A 24,518-nucleotide genomic window follows, 5' to 3' on the forward strand; every position below is an offset into this window, starting at 1 on the left:
CACAGGTTTGTGCCCCGGTCCGGGAAGATCCCACATGCCGCAGAGCGGCTGGGCCCGTGAGCCATGGCCGCTGAGTCTGCGCGTCCGGAGCCTGTGCTCCACAACAGGAGAGACCACACAGTGAGAGGCCCGCGTACCAAAAAAAAAAAAACCCACAAAAAGGGACAATAAAGGAAATGTCCACTAATATCAGATTGCTTAAATAAACTATGGCAGTTCTAATTCAACGAAATATTGAATAACTGTTACAAAGAATGAAGTATATGTACTGACATGGAATGATGCCCCAGGGGTATTAGGTTAAATGAAAAAAAAGGAAACTATAAAATAGCATGTGTAATACAAACAGATTTTTGTTACTTTTTAAAACCAACCTATCTACAGAAAAAAAAGAATTAGAGAACCATGCACCAAAGTTGACGGTAGGTATCTTTGGGGGTGGGATTAAGAGGAATCTAATAATATAAACTGTATTTTTGTAATGTTTATATGTCATATAAAGAAGACATATTAATTTAATAAATTGCTTTAACATCTTTAAAAATGTTTCTACAAAGCTTTATGGGAAATTCACAATAGCCCTATAAACACTTAGGTTATTAAAATAGGTTTCACTTAGCAAAATGTGGTTTCAAAACAGCCCTATTTTATAAAACAAAGATTAAATTGAGAATTGTGGTTTCAAAAAACTTACATAGAAGTCTTATAAACCTTATTAAAATAAAAAATAATTCCACCGTGAATGTTTTTCCATAGGTTTTTCTTAACCACAAATGGATCATTTAGAAAATCATATTTTTCCAAAACTTAATGATCCCTACATTTTTATTCTGTTATGTTCAAGTAAAACTAAATACTTTTATCAGTATGTATAGTATAATCCCATTTCTATATTGTTCATCTATCCTTCTACCTGAACACATGCAAAGACTAACGTTCACCCAATGTTAATGATGGTCATTTCTGAGTGATCAATGTCAGGTAATTTTTTTCTACATTTTTGTTTCTATTTTTCTATATTGCCTAAATTATTTATTAGTACATATCACTTACATAATTCTTTAAGTCTCTTCAATTACATATTTTTAAATTAGGTATTATCATTTTACCCCTTTTATCATGAAATTATTCTCTTTCCAGGACTCATTACACTCTAAGACTTTCTCCATTTTTTAACCTTCTGGGTTCTAACTACCAGTTCATTAAAAAAGCAAAAAGAAGAATAATACACATCAGGGAACTACCCTAAGATCCCACAGACTCAAAAGTAAGTTTCATGTTTATAACAAAAGTCCTGCTCCCCAGTCATGTGGTTAAGAACACCTGTGCAAACCTTATCTCCATGATCTGATGCATGAATGGAACCACATTAATATATACAAATTCATGGTCTTAATCTATGGGCCCAAAGGTAAGGCCACCAGGAATCATTAAAAATTAGGGAGATAAAGCTATTAAAACTGGGAAAGCTAAGAGGGAAAAATGGCAAGGTTACAGAGAAAAGGAACTGTAGCTAGAAGCTAGAAGGGAGAAGAGGAAAGAAAAAGCTATGGTAGATTTAAGAGCTCAGTATGGACCTCTAAATTTCCAGGGAAAAAGAGAGTGAGATTTTAAGCCATTAGAAATACTTCATGTGTGTTTCCTATGTTTTCAAAGAAAGCAGATATTTAGAAATGAAATAAAACACTAGTCCTACTTTTACGCATAAATAAACTTATAAAGGATTAAAAAAAAACAACTCACCTGCCTGGCGTACTGGGAATTCCACATGGTCAGAGACTATAATCCGAAGTAAACTGGGGGCAAAATTGATAATCTTGTAAGACTGAAATTACAAAGAAATATTTTATAAAAAAATAGGGCAATATAAATGAATAACTGTTAGCACTCTGTTTCTGAATACATTACTGTCCAAATAAAAGAAAAACTTTTACAGTGAGAGAAACTCTCCAAAGCCAAATGAAGATTACTAAAATACTCCAAGTCAGAAAAATTTACTTAGAATAAATTGATGAATAAATGAGTAAGAACAATTTTATGTTTTTTGGACATATATTGTCAAAATGCTCTCCGGAAAGGGTGCAGGAATTTACACTCCCAAGAGTAGAATATGTGTGTTTATATATCTAATATATCATTCCTTCAAAACTTTTAAACCTTATTCATATTTTAAATTACATTTATTCTAGCTTGAATTTTTTTTCCTGTTTGTTGGCTATTTGTTTTCTTCTACAAATTCCTTTATCCCCTCACCCTTCTGTAAATGGAATATTTGTTTTATTCTTAATAAATTCTAGGAGCTATTTTATGAATTTAATCTCAAATTTTTATTTGACTTATACATTGCAAGTGTTTGTTTCCAGCTTATTTGTGCTTCAATTTTGTTTACGGTATTTTTGACAAACAGGAAAACATGGGCTACAGAAAACAAGAGATCCAACACAGAAAATGGACAATGGCTGTGCATGAGCTATAGAGAGGAACCAGTCCAGACTGGAACAGTGTGCTTCACAAGACAGTGTTGAGAGCTGTCGTCACCAGCTGCTCTCTGTTGCCAGAGCATCTTTTTTTTTTTTTTTAATCTGTTCAACAAATTTTATTGAGTACTGATTATGTTCTAGCCATCTTTTTTGTTTGTTTTTACATCTTTATTGGAGTATAATTGCTTTACAATGATGTGTTAGTTTCTGCTTTATAACAAAGTGAATCAGTTATACATATATATATGTTCCCATATCTCTTCCCTGCCAGAGCAGCTTTTAAATTTAACAATGCCCAAGTGAGCCTGTGCTGATGAACTGCCTGCTGCCTGGGCCATTTCTCCCCATAGACATGTTCTATTTTGACCTATTCCTGAGTTTGGCCATGGTAACTTTAGAAGCAAAAAAAAAAAAAAAAAAAGAGAGCAGCCTATTCCTTCTGATCATATACCCTCCAGATGTCTAGTACCTGGACCTAGTACCTGTCTAGTACAGGCCTGCCACATTCCCAGAGCTTACACTTGGCCTTGCCGACTGACATTCCCAGAAAAGACTCATACTCAGTGAGGCTAAAGCCAGACCATGACGCAGAGTCTTTTCTGCTTACCTCCTCCCAGGAGCCTGGATCTATGGTGCATCCCTTTCAGTACACCACTAGGTTTATGCATACCACTCCATTTTTTAAATTTATCACCTTTCCTATTATATGTAATAGCATTTATTAAGATAAATGTTCAGGGACTTCCCTGGTGGCACAGTGGTTAAGACTCCACGCTCCTAATGCAGGGGGCCGGGGTTCGATCCCTGGTCAGAGAATTAGATCCCACACGCATGTCGCAACTAAGAGTTCACATGCCACAACTAAGGAGCCTGTGTGCCGCAACTAAGGAGCCCGCCTGCCACACCTAAGACCCGGTGCAACCAAATAAATACATATGGAAAAAAAAAAAGATAAATGACCAAAAGTTTGGAGAAAACTGGCATCTTTAAAACATTGCTTCTTTCCATCCAGGAACATTATGCTTTCCAAGTCTTTCCATATCCTTCAGTAAAATTTTAAATTATCTTATAATTGCTCTTCCTTTCATCCTGTATAAACCTCAAAATCTTAAATCTGTTGTATATAAAGTAAATTGAAACCACCAGAAATTTAAAGTAGTTTTTAAGAAAACAGATTTCTTTTAATAGCAGTTTACAGGAGTCAAAATTAAAACAGATTTAGCTCAGTCTCACCTTCTACATTTATATTCTTGTAAAATAACTCACGTTTATAACTTTTGAGATACTGTAAGATCCTGTAGTGAATCAATGATTGAAACATATATATTGTTTAGTTCTAATCTACATAGTTTACTTATTATACATAAGTACAAAATAACCTTTACACTTAGATTAATACTACTTATTTGGAAGTAGTTATAGTGGAGACTTTATTTCAACACTGTTGCCACTGTACACATTTTGGAACTCCTCTTTTTACAACTGTTTGACATTTCACAGAACTTCTGCAACTTTTTGTCTTCTTTCAGCCTTGATTCAATCAACATTAATCTGACCAGCTAAAACATTCAGTGGTAAATTCAGATATATTCTCATACTACTTTCCTTACAAATATTTATCCAATTTTCTACCCTGGGCTTCAAGTTTCTAAAAGATAATAATAATACTATCTCTCAATGATTTCTTGAGGATTTTGGTTCATACCTGTGAAGTTTTCTGAAAATAAAGCTTTCTTGCTTAGCTAAATTCTGCATTTTATGAGAATTCATTTAAAGCAAAACCTGATGTTTTCCCACTCTGCCTCGTTGCTCCCTCAACATTAACTTTTCCAGTCCTCCAACACACCAAGTTGAAGGCCTTTACTGAATTTGCTCTTCCCTTTCTTCCTCTCCCAGTTCATCTGGTTCACTTCTTCACAATATCTAGGTCTCTGCTCAATGCCATTCTTCAGAGACTGATCACCCTACTTATACATTCCAACACTCTCTCTAGGGCTTTACTCTCTATAGCACTTATAACCTAAAATTGTATTATTTACTTTTCTGTATCCCCCACTAGAAGGTAAGGTCCATGAGAGCAGAGTCTTGTAGTAGTGCCTGCAAATAACCCGATAAATATGTTATTCACAGAAGCAAACTCTCTTAAAGGGCAATAAAAATGATACATACAGATGCATGGAAAAGGAGAGATTCCAAAGTGTGGCAATGAAAGTAAATATCTTGATTTCCCTTTTGAGGCCATGATTTATTAAAAGAAGACATCTTTCTGGATGAGTTACTGGAAAAAGATATCTACCCATTCCTACTTCCCTATGCTGCTGCTAAAGGGACTGCTGGGTTTAAAGACAATGATGAATGTGTACAGGATCCATTCTTAATATCCTTCAATAAAACTGAAAACACATTTTTCCAGAGAAACAATATTGGATATAGCAGTCAAGGAGCCAGTCACTGGTAACAGAAAGATGTTGGCTACAGAAAAATATAGTTCCAAATAAGAATTTATCCTTTGGGGCTTCCCTGGTGGCGCAGTGGTTGAGAGTCCGCCTGCTGATGCAGCGGACACGGGTTAGTGCCCCGGTCCGGGAAGATCCCACATGCCGCGGAGCACCTGGGCCCGTGAGCCATGGTCGCTGAGCCTGCGCGTCCGGAGCCTGTGCTCCCGCAACGGTAGAGGCCACAGCAGTGAGAGGCCCGCGTACCGGAAAAAAAAAAAAATCTAGGTGCAAAAGAATTTATCCTTTGGAACACAGGCCATTATGTTTTGAAACTGCTTACTCTTCTAAATGGCAACTGACAAATCAATCAGTACGCTATAGAAACTGCCCCTATTTCCTATGCAGAGAATATTTATCGTGGGGGGACCTAGACTAAAATATTAAATGAGCTGGACCGTAATCATTTATGGTAGATTACCCACCTGTTTATTCAACAAAAAAGGAGGTTACAGTGGTGGTAAAGGATAAACATACAAAATCCGACATTAAAACCATGTTTTATTAAAAGGTTATATGACATTATACTTTGGTCTTCTACTTACAATTCAAAAAAATACTTAGAGCATATTACAATCCAAAGCATTATACTAAATATAAATGCTAAATGAGTGACATAGCAATAAGCTACTTTTAGAAGTTGCAGAGGAAATTGTGGTCTGTGATTAGTTGGGTGGATATGGGGCAGGGCAGAGTGAGGTTGGAATGGATTTGGATTGAAATACCACGAAGAAAAGGGTAGAATTGGATCCTAAATGTCTCTTGCAGTTCTGTAGGCTTTCCTACCTACCTTTTCCACTTCTATAAATTCAACTGCACTTATATACCGATGACTCAGAAACAAAGCAAGGGTACGCTAACAGAGGCAGGGTAGTACAACATGATAGCAAAGACATAATCCCTGTCAACACTATCAGTATAACATCTGGCCTCATTGTGAAGAGAAAGAGGCTAACTAGCCTGTTCATACTGGTAGATTGCACGTTCAGCTCTTGCTTTGTTCCTCCTAACCAATGCCTGGATTACTACTCTTCTAGCCAAGCAACATATAGTACTTTTACCCTGCAAAGCCTGGGACAGGTACTGACTTTAATTTTCCCCTATTCTGAGTGAGAATCCTTTTCTCTTTGAAGCACCAATGCATTCCCTTTGGGCTTCAGTTCAACTCAACCTTCCCTCCAGAGTCAGTGTTTTCACTCTCCCTCTTATCTCTTGGAAATCCTGGATTCACACTTACTCCACCCAGATTTCCCATTAAAATAATCCCTGTCAGAGATTCACAATGGATATTTGCACTTTAAAGTCAACTCCAACCAGGGAAAACCTAAGTGAACTCCTACAGAAACATTTACTTAGGACAGTCGTTCTCACACTTTAGGAAGCACAGAATCACCTAGCTAGCTAATTAAAACATAACTGGGCCCCATCCCCAGAGTTTCTAATTCTTTAAGTCTAGAGTGAAGCCCCATAATTTGCATTTCTAACAAGTTCCCAAACGATGTTAATGTTGCTCATCCTGAGCAACACTTTGAGAACCACTAATTTAGGTATATTCTTTTACATTTTAAGGATTACTGCAACCTCAGACAGCTGTCAATCTATCCCGGAGGTGGACCTCGTACTTTTTAGTGAGAGGTCTCTGATTCATTCTTACAGGTGAGGAGTAAAATACAAGCTAGAGTTTGGGATCATTAAATTTGGAAATGTCGGTAGTATCGCTGGAACATGGTCAAGGCTAGTTAGTAAGAATAGAGAATGGAGAATGAAAGAAAGTCTCACACATTTTACCGTTTATAAGAAGTCCCTACACTTGCTACTCGGCGAGTCTTTCGCAAAGCAGTAACACCATAAAAATTGCCTGTTCTTCCCAGAGCACTCTCCCGACAGCATTTCTCCAACGCTCCAACAAAACTCTGCCAATCAGTGTCTAAACGGTCCTGCCAACCCCACAGAAGCAGGCGATGGGCAGGGTTTCCCACAGCAACACCTAAAAAGAGCTGGGTGTGCAGAAAAGCTGAACTCAGATTTGAATTTTAAGTGAATTTTCCCACCAAGTCAGCGTACTTAAGGAAAAGAAATCACATCCCGAAAACACTAGCAAAGCTTGCTAAAGCTTCTTTTTGCGGACCAGGCAGGCTGAACAAACTGCACTGGGGAAGGAAAACGACATGAAAAGATGCAAAGGTGGCCAACAGGTGCGTGAGCCGTTGAGAAAAGATCCGGAGAGTGCGGCGCCACTGGACCCCGGGGCGGGGGCTGGGGCGAGGGTGGAACCGGCCGAGAGACGCGTCGGGGTCTGGGGCCCGGGGCCCGGGTGGGGGTGGAGATCAGGGGCGCCGAGGAGGGAGAGTCCGGCGAGCCGGCGGGGGGCGCCGCAGGCCTGCTCCTTACCTGGTTGAGTTCATTCTCAGCTGCAATCCGCAGCTTCGGGTCGATGGTGCCTTTCAGCGCCTGGATGATCCGGTTGAGGTCCATCTCCCCGGGCGGGGGCTCGGGGGCCCCCGGGCCAGTAGGCCAGACTGCAGCTTTAGTTTTTCTTTTGACCCTCTCAGCCTCCTCCTCCGCGACCCTTGCACTACCTCACTCCCCACCCCCCGCCACCGTCGCCACCTGCAGCCACTTGCTGCGCCACTCTGACTCCGCGCCCCCTGTCCTCCCTTTCTACCCCCAACAACTCGCTCTCCATTCACCCTTTTACGACAGCCGGTGGGAGGCGGGAGAAGTAAGAAGAGGAAGCGGCGCCTCCTTTACGGCGGCCTCTTCCCCCCGGGCGTGATGCTATGGCCGCCCCCGCTGGCGGCCACCATGCTGCTGTACGGAAAGTAGTCTCGGCTTCTTTCCCGGAGGGAAACCGGTTTCACTGGCTCCGGTAGGCGACAGTCTTGCTACCATACGGAAAAGAGCCTACCGCCTCTTCGGAGATCCGGAAACGAGCTAGCTAGGTCTCTTTACAGCTACATCCAAATTAAGCATATATGGATGGCGTGGCACTTTTTGTTAGTCTGAGCACTCTTTGGGCATTACAACTGAGCCTGTTTCAGGGCAGACTTGTTGGGACCTTGAGATCATCTAGCCCACAGAAGAACAAGGCTCCCTCAGTCTGTGGGAGCCATCATTCATTCATTCACTCATTCATTCACTGAACGGGTCTTTTTTTTTGTTTTTTCTTATTTATTTTTGGCTGCGTTGGGTGGGCTCTAGGCACGCGGGCTCTAGAGCTCAGGCTCATTAGTTGTGGCGCTGGGGGCTTAGTTGCTCCATGGCCTGTGGGATCCTCCCGGACCAGGGCTCGAACCTGTGTCCCCTGCATTGGCAGGCGGATTCTTAACCACTGCACCGCCAGGGAAGTCCCTCACTGAACGTTTTTTAAACATGTATTTTTGGGCCAGAGTACTACTACGATACTTAGGCACCACATTATAACAAAATGAATTCAATGCAGGTTACTATGAAGGAACTTACAATGTGATAGAAGAGACAAATGTAAACAGAAAAAATATACTTAGAAAGTAACTGTTCCAGATCAGAGAAACTAACTCTATGCCTGAGGGTTTCTGAAATACTTCCAGATCTTCTCAGAAAAGTAGTGAAATGCAAGAAAAGGTATACTGTCTCCACCCACTGTGGCCGTATATGGCCCCAAAATTTCAATGGCATAAAAATATTAAGGAGCTCGTTGTTCCTGAAGTTAACCCAGAAAAAGAGAGTTTAATTACATTTGTAAAGAAGATGACTGTGGGCAAAATACATCTGAAGGCGTGTGATCTTTCCTGGAGCACGTAATTAAGACAGATTGGTTCAGCTAACTGGGTTCAATCAAGAGGGCAGAAACTTTGTGGTGGAAAACTTAGCTGCCTGAAAGCTCTCCCCTCTACAGGGGCTGTAAATGGGACCACGCCCTTCAGCTGGGTGCAAAAGTGCCTAGCAATATGTATCTGGTTGCTTCCAGTTTTTCCCATTCTCTACATTTCCATCAGAGTAGTGTTTCTTAAAGGTTAATACTGTCATGTCCCTTCCTTGATGATTTCCCATCATCAACTTCAAGATAAAATACAAACTCCTTAGCACTCCAAATTTTTATGAATCATAGTGCCTTTCATCTTCACACTATTTCCTTATCCCACTCTTTTGGACCACATGAATCTAAAATGCCTTGACCTCTAAAATCTTCACTCCAATATCCTCTTTTCAATTTAGGACCTTCTCTTCCATCTCTGTCTCCCTCAATAACTCTATAACGGTTTTCCAACTCAGTCACTTTTCAGCCCTTCCTTAGTCTATCCATTCATGACTACACATCCTTCTCTGCTAATAAACTCCCAATTTAACTTCTCAAGTCTACCCTTGACCCACTGTGCAAACCGACACCGCTACAAATGTGTTCTTTCCTTAGGCTCAACAATCCTATTCCTTTCCTTTGCTCAGCACCACCTTCAGCATCTCAGCAACTGTTCCCACCCTCAATACTCTTCTCAAACTCCCTACCTCTTTCCACAGAGCTCTGCAAAGATGAACAAAACCACTAGGCTCAAATCACTCAAACACAAATTAATCTGTTTACCCCCCTTTACTTCCTTGCCTCCAATCTGAACCCAATCTTCTCCCATTTCCTCTGGGACCTTGCTCCATAAATCTCTATTCTATATATTATTCATTAAAATAAATTTTGAGTCTTATTACACACTTATGGTTGACAATTTGTAAAACTCTTTCCTATATTTTCAACCTTTCTCTCCACTGATTCAACCTCAGTCTAAAAATATTTCCCTCAGTTAAAAAACAATCTTTTTCAGTAATGCTCTCTAACTAACGTTCATTCTTTTCCAAGGAAGGGTCTTCATTTCTTGTCTCTACTTCCTTACTTCCTATTTGTGCTTCAGTCAGCTATTCCTAGGCTTCTGCCTTCATTTCCCCCACTGAAACTGCCAACAAAAAATGAACACGAATCCCTTAGTTGGTATCTAAGGTATATACATTTGATCTATGCAAGAGACAGTTTTAGTTATCTTAAAACCTCTCTCTGGTATCTGACACTGTAATATAGATATAGATATAGATATATAGATATATATAGTTTTGCAAGATGTTACCATTGAAGGAAATTGGATACGGGTACACAAGACCCATCTGTATTATTTCTTACAACTACATGAGAATCTACAATTATCTCAAAAAATAAACTTTAACTTACAAAATATATAATTTAAGAAAGAGATGATGTTCCCATGAAAACTTTGTATGCTTTGAAAAGACTGAGTGAAGACAAGTTACTCAAAAATAATGCTGTCAAATTAGTGATGTCTGAGACAACAGGAAAACAAACAAAAAAAACCAAGCATCTGATTCTGCTCTCAGATTTCTTTGCAAGTGTTTTAAAGTTGCTTTCCCTAAACTATATCTTTAACTTAGAAACGGCTCGTTGTTTATGAGTCCCTTTTTTTTACTACTATGCACAATGTGAGAGGATGTCTATATTTATTAACACATTCACCTTGTTTAAGGTAGAATTTGAGCGAGCTGTATTGTCTTGTTGTAGTATCATGGTTTGCATACGGCTTACCTCTCTGTGCCTGTTTCCTCATCTGCTTCCAAAAGACACTGTGAAGACTAAATGATATAAGTACATTGCCCATGGTACATGCTCAATATTAACTATTATGATTGTATTCTATTAAGGAGAGAGGAGAGACCTTATTCAACCTTTGATAAATGAGACATAGTGAGACAGTCTCACACTATGCCTGACACATAATAAGCAATTCATAAGTAGTGAATAAATGAATGAATGTGAGAGAGATAAGGGGTCTGAAACAGGATATGCACAGTAGGAATAAAGAAGGTAGGACAGATATGAGACATTTCGCAGGCTGAAGCATCAGAAATTTGTGACTGATACACAAAGTAGCAAAGGGAAGTCAAAAATGATTCTAGAGTATCAGGCTTTGATGACCTATGGGAAAACGGAAGGAGTATTATATTTTGGAGGGAAGATGAGTTTGTCTTTTGACATGTTGAACTCGAAGTGCTTATGGGTTATACAAGTGGAGATTTCCAGTGACAATCAGAAACTGACTTCTGGCTCTCACAGAAGAGCTAGGTGAGAAGGAGGAAGCTATGGCAGGGGGTTAGAGGAAGGAGAAAGGGATGGAGTTAGAGAACTGTGAGTCATCTGTGTATATAGGTTAGTTGACACCATAGAAATGGATGACATTATCCTAGAAATATAGCACAGAGGATAACTGGCATGATTACAGCTCAAATTACAGAAAGCAATTTTCACTCCAAGCACTGCCACTGTGGCCTTTTTTGAGATTTAACATTTCAGTCATCTAAATGGAATATCACACAGTTGTCCTCCCCATCTGTTGGCAGCAGCTCAACTGCTGGTCTGTGTTAGCAGGCTTGAATCTAGTCCATACGGTAAAGACAAAATGGGAGTTAAAACCCAATGCACAAAAGTCTCTACCTGTAAGTTTAATAATGTATCTCTTAAACCATTTAAATGATCTGTAAGTGAATACAGTACGTTAATTTTGATTAAATGCCTCTACTTCAAAAGGGTCTATATTGGCAGAGCTCTACATCATAGCACCTGAAAAACAGGCAAGAGTACGTACATACATCTAATAATGTAAGGTCTTCAGTATTTTGTTAGTATAATAAAGTCAATGGTATGGTAATCTCCTTTAAACTGTCACATGTAACCAAAAGCCCTGAGTAGAATTTTCTAGAAGAATGACAGACGTCTCAGTTAAAGAAGAATTTTTTAAAAACAAAATATCAGTATATATAAGCTAAAGTAATAGGGGGTTAGGAAGTTTCTGATCAGAAGCCAGAAACTTCCATCTCCAAGAAACTAAAATGGTAGTAGTGGGCGGGAGGCATAGAAGCTAAAGAGAGTGGTATTAACTAAGACTGAAAATGAAATATGTACTTTCAAATCAGTTTTTTCCTCAAAATGTTCTGTTCCTTCATTTCCTCAGGCTTCTCACATTTCACATTGGAAAAGGAGTCATCCTGTTCAAATTCAGGACATACAAGAAATGATAACTTATGACAGCCTTAACTGGGTCCAGTTTATCCAGTTCACAGTGTTCATTCTGCTCTAGTAAAGCTGAGTAGTACATCTAAAACATCAGTGTGCAAAACAGCAATGGAAAATACGGTGAAAGCAACCACACCTGAGAACTAAGGAAGAGCAACGAGTACGGTAAGAAAGGCCGCGCTTGTATTTGGACTCAAAGCCTGGCTCAGGCACTACTGCTAGTGGTCTTAGAAAGTCAATCTCCAAGAGTCCCAATTTTCTTATCCCCTAGAAAAGCATCTACCTCACCAGGACCACTGTGAAGATCAAATAAGATTACACAAATGAGAGTACTCTGTATGAAGTGAAATGCCAATATTAGTGAAAGGTGAAAGGTTTTTACGGTAACTCTTCCATGCGTTATCCCAGGCTTAATAATAATTAAAGCAGACCCTCAAGCTCTAGCCAAGGAAAGACAAAGCAGGGTAAGTACCATAGCAATCTACCATTTTATCTTTAAAATTTTTAACAAAAAGTGATATGTACATTTAAAGTTCTATAGTAATATGCAGAATGAAAAATACCTACTACAACCCCTTTTCCTTAAAGCCAACACTATCAAGTTTTGTACATTCTACCAGAAAAAAAAAATAATTCAAGTAATCACATATATGTGCTTTTAGGAGTTTTTACATAAATGACATTTTGCACACACTGATCTATATTCTTCTCTTCTGACTTAACCAATTTCCTACTGACAGGCATCTAGGTTGTTTCTCCAGTTCTTGCTGTTATAATTAATGCTATACACAGTATCTCTATGCATGTACCTTGGCATAATTCCAAAACTACTTGTAAATTCCTAGCAGTGGAATTTCTGGGTTAGAAAGCATATACTTTCTCTCTCCAAAAAGTACCAATTTTATTACCATCTACACTATGAGTGCCCCTTTTCCCACATGCTTGCCAAAATATGCACTTTACATATGCTTACTGTTTTTTTTTGTTTTTTTTTTTTTGTAAGCGCATATGAACTGTCTCTTCACTTCTGTGGCTCCTTTTTTGGGCCATCTTTTTCGATTTTCTCCCACTGCAGGCAGTATTGGTCTTTTGACATTGTTTCCCCTAACAAGTTTTAGGGGAATAAATTCTATGTGTCAAATTTATCCATCTTTTACGGCTTCTGGGTTTTGTGCCCCACTTAGAAAGCTCCTCCCTACTTCCACATTGGTGTTCTCCTCCACAAAAATCATGCTACTACAAACCCCAAGACCAACAAGCCCCACCTCTGCACTCAAAGCTTCCAATCACATTCTTAAATATCAACAGTCAACAAATAATCACAAGATTCTGAGCAAATGTAACAATACAGATATAAGACTAGGACAAACGAAGTGCAGAAATAGACTACGGAGGGAAGAAAACTTTAAGAAAACCAACTATCCTTAGACAATAGTGCAATCACAAAACAAGAATGGAATACACATGTAAGGAACAAGATAACAGATGTGTACTTATAAATTTTAAACGCAGCAGAAATTTAAAACTCTGTAAAAAGGTCAGAAGACAAAATCAAGGAAATCTTCCAGAAAGTGAAACTTAGAAACAATAGAAAAGATGAGATTAAATAACTTGTCCAAGGAGGTTTAGCTTCTGAATAGTAAGATTTCCAGATATAGAACAGAAAAAAAAAAACAGAAGTGTGATAGAAATCAGAGAAATAATTCAAGAGATTTGCTCTCAGCAGATGAAATGGATAAAATGGATAAAACTGATATACTTGATGTGTCTGAACATTGATCTTTGTAGCCCCTGAGCCAGGTACAAATCAGATAACTCACCTATTTGGGTTTTATGGTAAATTAAAACCCACCTAAATTAATAATTTATTTCAACATATAAGGCCCTTGAAATAAAATGAATAAAAGAATAATGCTTAAGAAACTTACAATTAGTGAGCCTAAGGCCTCTTGATATTGATAATGGGTAACAATATTTTATCATCTGGCATTCAGAGTCTTGCACCGGTAGCAAGTGAGCTGTACCTATCAGTTTGTCAACACTTGCCCAAAAGCTGAAAAATGAGGACAAAGATATCAGCCTAATCATTAAAGTGGCAATTAAGAATACCCCTGAGGGCTTCCCTGGTGGCGCAGTGGTTGGGAGTCCGCCTGCCGGTGCAGGGGACACAGGTTTGAGTCCTGGTCTGGGAGGATCCCACATGCCGCAGAGCAGCTGGGCCCGTGGGCCACAGCTCCTGAGCCTGTGCTCTAGAGCAAAAAGAGAGGCCGCGGCAGTGAGAAGCCTACGCACGGCAACGTAGACCCAATGCAACTGTCTCCGCAACTAGAGAAGGCCCGTGCACAGCGGCGGGGACCCAATGCAGCCAAAAATAAATAAATAAATAAATAAATAAATAAAAAGAATACCCCTGAGATAACATTAGCATTATCTGGAGGACTTGGAGAGACAACTCAAAATTTTTTCATCAAAATAAAAGTGTTTGGCGTGGGAGCAGAGTGGAATTCATATGGAAAAACTTTAACGTCTATATGCCAAAAATTATCTGGCATATAAAATACTTTATGCCTTGTAAAATACATAAAATATCATCCTAGTTATCACAAGGATCACAACAGAACATCAGTCAATAAAGGAATAAAACTTTGTAAACAGGGAAGACTGAAGTATAAAAACACAGTATGTGATGTCAAAGCACTGTAAAATTGTAGCTATTATGGAGTTTAGAAAGTTTCAATTTAAAAATGGAATGGTTGACAAGATACTTGGTATGGGAGGCAAGTGAGCAAACCTCTCAAAAATATTTCCTGCTTTAAATACCTGCATTTACTCATAAATAACTTTAGAGGAGGTAAGAGTCAGTAGCTCACAATTCTTAAGGGAGAATTCATTTAACAAAAGACTAAAAGATTTAAAGTGAAAGGAAACTCAGAGGTGAATTTATAGAAAATCTATCTATAGAAAATAGAAAAACTTACTTTATCTCCCCTATCTCCACCTCCCGTAAGACAACTAAGAATCTATATATTCAGAGATACATAGTAATTTTATGGAATGCCTTTCCACTTCAGTCATACCTACAACAAGATCCTCTCAGTAAAATATAAGTTCCTTATACAAGGTCCCTAAATGTGCTTTACTTATCTATGGATCCCCATTACATCTCCTGCAAAGGTATCTAAAATCTGCATGTGTACATCTTTCTGTAAAGACATCTGGACTTTTACTAAAAGCTTCCAGAAGAACTGTGTCTTCAAAAGTTACACTGCTTCAGAATGAAAGATCTTGTCCATTCATTCCTTAAGTCTAAGAATAATTTTCTAGTTTATTGTCTTTACACTTAGAGAAATAGTATTTCATTTAAAATACTCTCCTAAAACATGAGTATTATCATGAAGGGATACCCTAGTTAATCAATCTCTTCCTGTTGGACACTTACCTTAAAAAATACAAAGAGTCATTCACAATATTTTTTCAATAAATGTCGATCATGTGCAGGACAAAAGACTAAGCTGAAGACCCTAATGCAGCAGAAAACAGTGGCTAAAAAAGACTGAGAAAGGCCTCATTGAACTTGATCAACAACTGTTCTTAAACATCAAGTTTTCCCCTCAAGCATCCAATCATATTTCTGCTTTCCTGCATACTTTTCGTTTTGTGTTCTGGACATAAAAGCCATGAACTAATTTATTTAACTGGAACACTAATATCCCTAACTCACGAAGTACTTACCATGAATTGAAAAAGTTCTGTTAAATAGTGAATCACATTACATCCTCTATCTTGAGAGCACTGTACTAACACTTAACACCACAGAATTAAACATGGCTTAAGGATTTAATTGCTGAACCCACACCTAGCTCAAAAATATTAACCATAATAATTTAATGCTCTTACATCTTCCTGAGATTATTTAACAACACAGAGTGAGCGGGGGATCAAAACAAGAACTTTCTGCCTCAGCAAGTGACCTGCTTGGTTGCAGGCTAAGAATGCCCTTTCTCCAACCCTTAATAAACTCTGGAATATTCGATCAAAATGTTTATTTTGAATTACTATTCTTTAAAGTAATTGAGAAACATATTATTAAGTTCTTAGTAGTAAGAAACATATACAAACTTAAATTGAGACGTGAGGATGTATGTCTAGAATGGATACTACTCTGGCATTGCCTGCTACACTGCATACCAGACAGTATATACACACAGCACCCTAAAGTTTTCCGAATGAGAAAAACACAATTACAGCATCTAACATTTATTAAATGCTTATGTGCCAGGCACTGTGTAAAGTCTTTTGGATAAATTCTTAGTTGAACTTCACAACTGCCCTGAGGCTGATCTATCATGCCCATTTTGCATTTCGGGAAATGGTCTTTAAAAAAATCTTTGAGGTATAATAACTTGCCCAAGATCAGTTACTAAGTGGCAAAATCCGCACTCAAATACAGCATTGCCCGACCACAGACCTTTGCTTTTTGATGACTAAATATTTTACCTACTCAAATTAAGAATCCACTAGAAAGCATAAGCCTTACTGATGGCGGACCAGCAGTATTACCCACGTATCGCGTACTGTACCTTGTATTGTTATTCATATAGTAGGTACTTGAAGATAGCTAACTAAAGGATAAAACACCCTACTGCAAAACAGCTTCAAGGAGAGTATGTGATTTGGCCAGTGGAAAACATGAAATCTTTTGATGAATGATATGTATAATAACAGAGAAAAGTAACTCTAAAAGGAGCTGTTATATATAAAAGGCTTATTTTAAAATAATAGTATGAACCCATGAATAGATTCCCATTCAAGAGTTACCAGTGTGAACACTAAAAATTAAACATTTTACTTCTTAACTAAATGTTTAATCAAGTAAGAACACTGAAGGTGCATGTAACTTTTTTATTGAGGCACAACAAGGCATTATAACTTGCCTGAACTTGAGGCAGTTAGTTTAGTAAGCTGAACGTTAATACAGTTAAGGATTAAGTGCAAACAATATACATTCACAGCTTGACTAGCGAGGCTACATCACAATTTATAAAGTGCCAGATTAGTGCTAATTGTCATTCAGCTTGAAATTTTTCACCATGGGGAGGAAAACAAAAAAGTAACGACCTCCTCCTTCCTCTAGGAATGAAAACATTTTCCTAAACCAATCTGTCAGAAGGGCAAGGACTACTTTTCCTTTATTCCCACTAATCAGAACACCATATCCTTTTATTGTCAATTCTGTACTGACTTTCAATCTTGGTAAAGAAGATAGCCTGAAAACGTAGAATATTTCCAACTACTTCCATAAATTGCTCCTCTGTGCAAACGTAACCATATCTGGTCTCCCTGGAACAGCTGAAGAATTGCATGATTGCTAGCAGTTTCATGGTCTGGAGCACCATCATTGGCATAGGCAGATACCAAGACCTCTTCATTCTTCATGAGGTTGACATACAGTGGCACATTCACTGCCAGCTTTAGCATGTGAAAAATGAAAACATAAGTGCCATTCACTGGGCAATTAAATCTACCAAGCTGAAGATCAAAAGTTTCTCCCAAGTTGTTCAGAAGAAGATCAAACACAATAGGTTGGTCTAAAGTTCCAGGGGCAAGATTGGAGGTTCTGGCTGCTGAGAAGGCAACTCGCATCTGCTGAGGCAGGGGATACACGTGTACTGGCAGTATGGTGGCTGCTGGGTTTGTCACTGGCACATCCACAGGGGTCATGCTACGGGAGTCTCCTTGTCCAGAGTCACCACTGTTAAAGGTTTCGTTGTCTCTTTCTGGGCTGCTCACCTGAGAAGAATCACTCCACCCTGCTGTTTTATTAGCAACAGTGAGTTTCTCATAATGAAGCAGTTAGCTTTGAACACAATATTTAACATTAGTCGGCTACTGAAATACAGATAAAAATACATTTTATAGTAAATTTTTTTTAAAAAGCAATAAAGTATAGCTACAGTATACTCTTCTAGATTTCTCTGACAAGAGGCTTTTCTACTACTATTCTAAAGCCAGAAAGGACCTGGATGATGATTTTGTCCAGTAGCCTCATTTTTTTTAATATTAAAAAAATGAGGCCCCCAAAGGTTGGATAACTTAACAGTAGTTATGGTTAGCAGAGTCTAAAACCCAGGTGTGAACACTCTTTAATTCTCTACCTTTCTCCCATAATTCTGAGTTCTTAATTCCTCAGTGATAAATCTACTCTAAGTATCTAATGGAGAAGGACTCAAGAAAACTGAGATTACATAAAAGTAGCAACTTCTGGAACTACTAGCCTACTAGACATTCAAACATATTTTGTTATGGTACTAAGCCCCATAATAAATGCTTGTTCTTTATTTCTAAGTTAATGTGGTATCATAAAATTTTAATGTTTTCAGTATTGTACAAAAACACTGCTCAGATAGAGGGCAAAGATAATGTGAATAGCGGCTACTTTCTTAAAAGGAAAAGCTTCTCTTTTCTTGTGACAAAGTTAATCTTCAGTAATTCTTGATCTTCTCAGTTACACTGAACCTTTTAATAGTACCTTCACATTTTAAGAAGTATTAAAAGTATCCTGCTTTTGTTCAAGTCATTGTGTCTTAATTGTTGTTTATTCCTATCTATCAATGTACTAAGGGGCACTAGAGTATCTAGAAGTGCCCATTATTCCAAAACCACCATCCTGATATATCACCTGAAACTATATCAAGTTAGCATAGTGAATATGTATATCAAGTTAGCATAGTGAATATGTATATTCAAGTTAGCATAGTGAATATGTATCTAAGGTTAAATTATGAAACTATATCAAGTTAGCATAGTGAATATGTATCTAAGGTTAAATTATGGTGTCAAGCAAATTTAAAATACATACACACGTAAATTGACAAATGATTTCCACAGCCTTTCTAGTAGTCTAATATCTCCCTCAGATCTTCAGTAAAACATTTAAGCATACTGAAAAGCTCAAAAGATAAATGCTAATATACTTTGGGGAGAACTTGACAAAGGATGAAGAAAGATCTAGAGGTATGTTTTGGGTAAATAAACTCCTCAATTAATTATCCTTACCTCTAGAATTTGCCCGAGGACCACCAGATGTTCCTCCTCGCTTGTAACACTGCTGGAAATTATCCTAAAATGAACACATAATACTTATCTTAGCACCAAAAACGCAAAACAGTAATTAGTTATTATTGGCAGATAAATTTGTAAGACTAAGTCCTCCTAGCCCTTGGTCTAGCCTTCTCCAGCAACCAAAAGGGCTCAGATGACACCAAGAAAAACAACTAAAGCAAGAGTCACAGTAGCAATATTTGCTTCATCTGTTAATTAACCTGACAAATTAGATATGTTAATACTTGCAAAAACAAGAAAGCATTTAGAGAACACTACGTAAAAGACACAATGCTAGGTAATGAGGGAAATTCAGAAATATGTCCTGGTCCTCTGTGCCTCATCTCAATATAAAAGGAGATGATAAAGCAAAAATACAGACAATTTCAGTCTTGCTCTATTTATAAACCAAAGTGTGAAGACAATTACAAACTATGTTAGGGTTTGATTTTGTTTTGACAGGGAAATTGATAAGAATTTAACGTATGAACATATTATTGCCTGGAATCTTTAAGAAAAAATGTTCAAGAGGCAACATTTCAAACTGACTCCCAAGTATGGTGAAAGTCAGCCCCCATGCAAGTCATGAAAAGAATAATTAATGATGCAATCAGATTAATATCAATACATGTAATAAAAAATTTGAACAGGACAAGAATGTATACAGTAAAAATAATAATTAATTTTCCTACCCCAAACTCCTAACTCTCTTCCCAACAGCACTACTATCATTGATATCTTATGTTTCCTCAGGAGGAAATTTAAAGCAGCACACAAAAATACTAGAATACTGGTATTAAGAACAGATAGCTCCATTACTGAAAGACCGCATTAATCAAAGTTTTCCCTGCACACACAGTACGTGACAATCAAGTAATAACATTTAATATTTGCATCCTTGATATATGCAAAGCACTTATGTATATGACTTCATTTAATCCTCAGAATCCCTCACAGAGTAATCCTCAACACTCCAGAGTAAGATAAGTAACTCAAACAGATGAGTCTTCACCTAACAGATAAGGAACTAAAGCTCAGAAAGTTTACGTAACAGGCCCAAGGTCAGACAAAGAGGTAACTGGTGAGATCGGGGTCAAACCCAAGTCATTTAGGTGACCTGGTGTGTTTTCCAAGGTGTGTTCTTCAATACTGCCTCTGTATAGACATCTATCTTACCTCATGTAACCATAAGCTCCTTTGTATATTAACAACAGAACTCAGTAAAATACCCCATACATACTTAAAGGCTTGTAAAACTTCAAAACTGAAAATGCTAATGTAGTATAAATTCATATCCATATATGACCAATGACAGGGAGTTCCCAAGGGCTGTTCAAGTGGAATGTCCACCATCCTCCTATCAGTCTTTTATCATATATAGTAAAGAAAATCTGCTGAACTAGTCAATCAAAAATAAACCAAAAAAATCAAACTACAAAAAAGGACTTTCCTATACTTGATATCTAAAAAAGTTAAACTGAAGGCAATATAGTAAAGACCATGGGCTCTGCAGTTGAGAAACTTGCATCTAATCTTAGTTCTATCATTTACTTGCTGAGTGACCTTAGATAAGTTACTTGTTTCTGAACTCCAGTTTCTCTTATAGGATGGTGGAGTAAATGAGTTAATGCAAACTTAATAAAGTCCTTAAGGCCTCCTAAGTTCCATGTAACAGGCAGTTCTCATGTACCCTACTTGGGTTATTAGAAAAGCTTCCAGATCCACTCTCCATAGTTATAAGAGTGTCTTTACAAAACAAATTACGACTCTGCTATAGTTTAGTCACCAGCTTCACATCACTTGTACTATTGTTCAGTTATAACAATTATTCTTACCCTTTGGGAATAAGGTGTTCCAGGATACTCTCTAGCTTGGAACTGTAGCTGGCTATAATTTCCATTGGAAATTGAAGGAGGTCCTCTATAGGTATCAAAACCTAATAAACAAACAACTTACATAAAATTATGGGCAAAATTACACTAAACTCTTAAATAGTCTGTTCTATATCACTTGGAAAGTTAAATTGATCCTATAAAGCCATCATTACATTTATGCCTTCTTTAAGCAAACTCCATAATACTGTTTGCACAATAAAACACACATTTATAAAAATATCACAGACTTCAAACAAGCCAACTGTAGAAATTTACTATTGCTGGAATGCAGGTGGGGTTGGGAAAGGATGGTGGTTAAGGCCTTGGTCTAGAGTACTTCTGCTAATACCAGCAGTGACTAGAATACTTGGAACCATATCTAACTTAAAAGCGTATCACTATTATTGTCTCAAAGTTTTCATCTGTGGTATACTCTGATAACTAGGAAATGGGCACTGTCTTAAATATGACATGTTTTGAGCCAGCCAAGTCAATTAACAGAAGAAAGAAATTATTCAAATATGAAAACCAAAATTCATCCCTGGAAAAAAACCAAGATGCTCAACCTTTCACTTCAGTAAGTCACAGGATCGATCTGTTTTTCATTCAAAGAGTTCCTCTGTTATAGACAATAGACATATTAGAAATACCATATTTTGTAGGAATAGGGAATTCTCTACTACATTATAAATGGAAACCACAAAAAGGAACAAGGTAAAGTAAAAACAGTTTGAGTCAAGTAAACATACAAATTGTATTCAGAGCATACCTTTATAACCACCAGGGGACCGATACGAATTGGTTAGTAATCTCCCACCACGAGTACATCCTCTAACAGATCCCCGGCTATTGACAAATGGTTGAGAGGGTCTGGGAAATACATTCGTCTGTGCTGGGTAAAAGGCAAGGCTACCATTGCTTACTTGAATAGTTCCATCAGGATAACTTGCTGCTTAAGGAAACAGTTTTAGAGTCCAAGAGTTAAATGGTAATAAAAGTTTAATATTCTTTATACTTAGAAGTCAGTGTATATCAAAACCTTTAATACAACTTCCTCCCTTTTTTAAAAAAACAGATGCTATAGATATGTATGTATATATATAGAGAGAGACACAGATACCTCTCTCTATATATATATATCTAAGTAATAAAATATTATTCAGTCTTAGAAAGGAAGAAAATTCTGACACATTCTACAATACAACATGGATGAACCTTGAAGACATTATGGTGTTACAAAAGGACAAATACTCTATGATTCCACTTATATAAGTTACGTATTTAGAGCAGTCAAATTCACAGAGTAGAATGCTGGTTGCCAGGGATTACAGGGAAAGGAAATGGGGAGTTAGTGTTAAATGGGGAAGATGAAAAATTCCTAGAGATGAATGGTGGTGGTGGCTGCACAACAACCTGGATGTACTTAATGCCATAAAACCTGTACACTTAAAAATGTTTAAAATGATGAATTTTATGTTACGTATATTTTACCACAATTAAAGGAAAAAAACAGGCTAAATATGCCAGATAGAGGAGTAAAAGAAAATGAACTCTTATTAATACTGTAATTGAAAAGGATTATGACAAAAAAGTATCCTTTATGTAAATCACCTGCCCTATGTTTTCACAGTACAGGTGAGAAGAGAATGAGGTCATCTGTGGCTAGGTCCAGGGATTTACATTTACTACCTCTTGTGATTAACCAAGCAGTTCGTTTGCTCCAGCTTAAGTTTTAGAAAACCCAATAGGGGCCTGAAATACCAACAGTAAAAATCTACAAGTGCTTCTTAAATTGGGAAATAACTACAAAGTTGCTATTCTTTCATGTACGTATTAGAATAGCATGAACAATCAAAAGTGTTCTCCCATCTCTAATCAGAGAGTAGAATAAGCATACTAAATTATACCTTCACATTAATCAATGCTTTATTACAAGAGGGAAGAAAAAAGGCCAGATAGCCATCTGTGCTAACACGGAGTTAACAGAATGGTTTCAAAACCTTCATAGAAGCAGCTGGATAGTGCCTTATGCAGCTCTACCACTGTTGATGGTAATCAAAGCAATCAGATTTAAAAATAAAAGCCTACTTCAAGGTTAAATCAACCATCTAAGTTCTACCTCTACAAAAGTTAAAAGTAATAAGTGAACTTAACTAAAGAGACGAAAAAGCATTAAGTGTTTCTCAATACTTGAACATGTGAAAAGATAAGGCTTACTAGTCAAGAAAGAACATCTCAAGTGTCACTACAGACTTGCTTTCCGTTTAATTAGCTCTCATCTAAGTCTTCAAAATATGATACACAAAGATCTTACCAGTCTCTTGAGAAAGGACAGTTTGTTCTACGTGTATAGCTGGCAGTTGGCACTGGGGTGGTGTCTGTGTACTTGCTGTAGTAAAACTCTGATTGTAGCCAGGTGAATAAGGGGATTCTTTTATTTCTTGTTCTTTACGTGGAGGCAGAGGTGCATTAACATTAAATACCTTAAAAGACAGGGTACACTGAGTCATTTGTGAAGTTTTATAGAAAACAATTAAAGGTGACATTCAGCAAAACTCTGCAACATTCAAAAACTTCTATTTGATGGGCAAAGGACTTGAATAGACATTTCTTCAAAGAAGATAAATGGCCAATAAGCACATGCAAAGATGCACAACATCATTAGTCATTAGACAAATATAAATCAAAACCACAATGAGATTCCACTTCATACCCATTAGGATGGCTATTACTTAAAAAAAAAAAAAAACAGAAAATCTAAGTATTGCTGAGGGTGTGGTACAGTTGCCACCCTCAGTGGCAGTGCAGTGCTGGTGGGAACGTAAAATGGTGCAGCCACTGCAGAAAACAGTACAGCGGTTCTTCAAAAAGCTAAATGCGGAATTCCCATTTACCAAGTAGAATTACCAAGTGGAATAGGATCCAGCAATTCCACTTCTAGGCATATACCCAAAAGAACTGAAAGCAGAGACTCAAATATTTGTACACCAATGTTCATGGCATTATTCATAATAGCCAAAAGATGGAAACAACCCAAGTGTCCATCAGCAGATGAATGGATAAACAGAATGTGGTACATACATACAATGGAATGTTATATCACCATAAAAAAGAATGAAATTCTGATCCATGCTACAACATGGATGAACCTTGAAAATTCTACGCTAACTGAAATAAGCCAGATACAAAAGGACAAATACCGTGATTCCACTTATATGAGGTACCTAAGAATAGGTAAATTCATAGAGACAAAGTAGAATAGAAGTTACCAGGGGCTAGGACAGGGGAGGGGACGATGAAAAAGTTCTGGAAGTAGATAGTGGTGACGGCTGTACAACACTGTGGATGTACTTAATGCCGTTGAATTATACATTTAAATACGGTTAAAACAGTAAACTTTATGTTTATGCATATTTTACCATAGTAAAAACACCAAATTTCTATTTGATTTCTGACAGAAGTTAAACCAAGCACAAAAATTAACTCTCCTGCTATTACGTTGTAATAATGCTTACTGAGAATG

General features: G+C 37.6%; 2 protein-coding genes across 7 annotated transcripts in view; both read right to left on the bottom strand.

The window, feature by feature from the left end:
- IPO8 (importin 8) overlaps nt 1-7,611 on the bottom strand; it is a 70,625-nt gene extending 63,014 nt beyond the window's left edge. Inside the window, exons 1-2 of the mRNA XM_060024532.1 lie at nt 7,367-7,611; nt 1,744-1,825 (exon numbers count right to left, since the gene is read on the bottom strand). Of these exons, the coding sequence (XP_059880515.1) occupies nt 1,744-1,825; nt 7,367-7,450 (166 nt within the window). The 5' untranslated portion in view covers nt 7,451-7,611. The remainder of the gene's footprint in view (nt 1-1,743; nt 1,826-7,366) is intronic.
- Nucleotides 7,612-16,914: 9,303 nt separating this feature from the next.
- Nucleotides 16,915-24,518, bottom strand: part of CAPRIN2 (caprin family member 2) — a 41,927-nt gene continuing 34,323 nt past the window's right edge. For 4 of the 6 annotated variants that reach the window (XM_060024540.1, XM_060024539.1, XM_060024543.1 and 1 more), the window contains 5 exons: nt 23,310-23,478; nt 21,765-21,947; nt 20,957-21,057; nt 19,077-19,140; nt 16,915-17,833 (listed from right to left, as the gene is read on the bottom strand). In XM_060024540.1, coding sequence (XP_059880523.1) covers nt 17,265-17,833; nt 19,077-19,140; nt 20,957-21,057; nt 21,765-21,947; nt 23,310-23,478 — 1,086 coding nt within the window. In that variant the 3' untranslated portion in view covers nt 16,915-17,264. Of the gene's footprint in view, nt 17,878-19,076; nt 19,141-20,956; nt 21,058-21,764; nt 21,948-23,309; nt 23,479-24,518 lie in introns of all 6 variants that reach the window. The other 2 variants (XM_060024538.1, XM_060024544.1) reach the window with 2 other exon arrangements.

The sequence above is a fragment of the Delphinus delphis genome, chromosome 11, assembly GCF_949987515.2.
Source record: "Delphinus delphis chromosome 11, mDelDel1.2, whole genome shotgun sequence".
In the NCBI taxonomy this organism is placed as follows: Eukaryota; Metazoa; Chordata; class Mammalia; order Artiodactyla; family Delphinidae; genus Delphinus; species Delphinus delphis.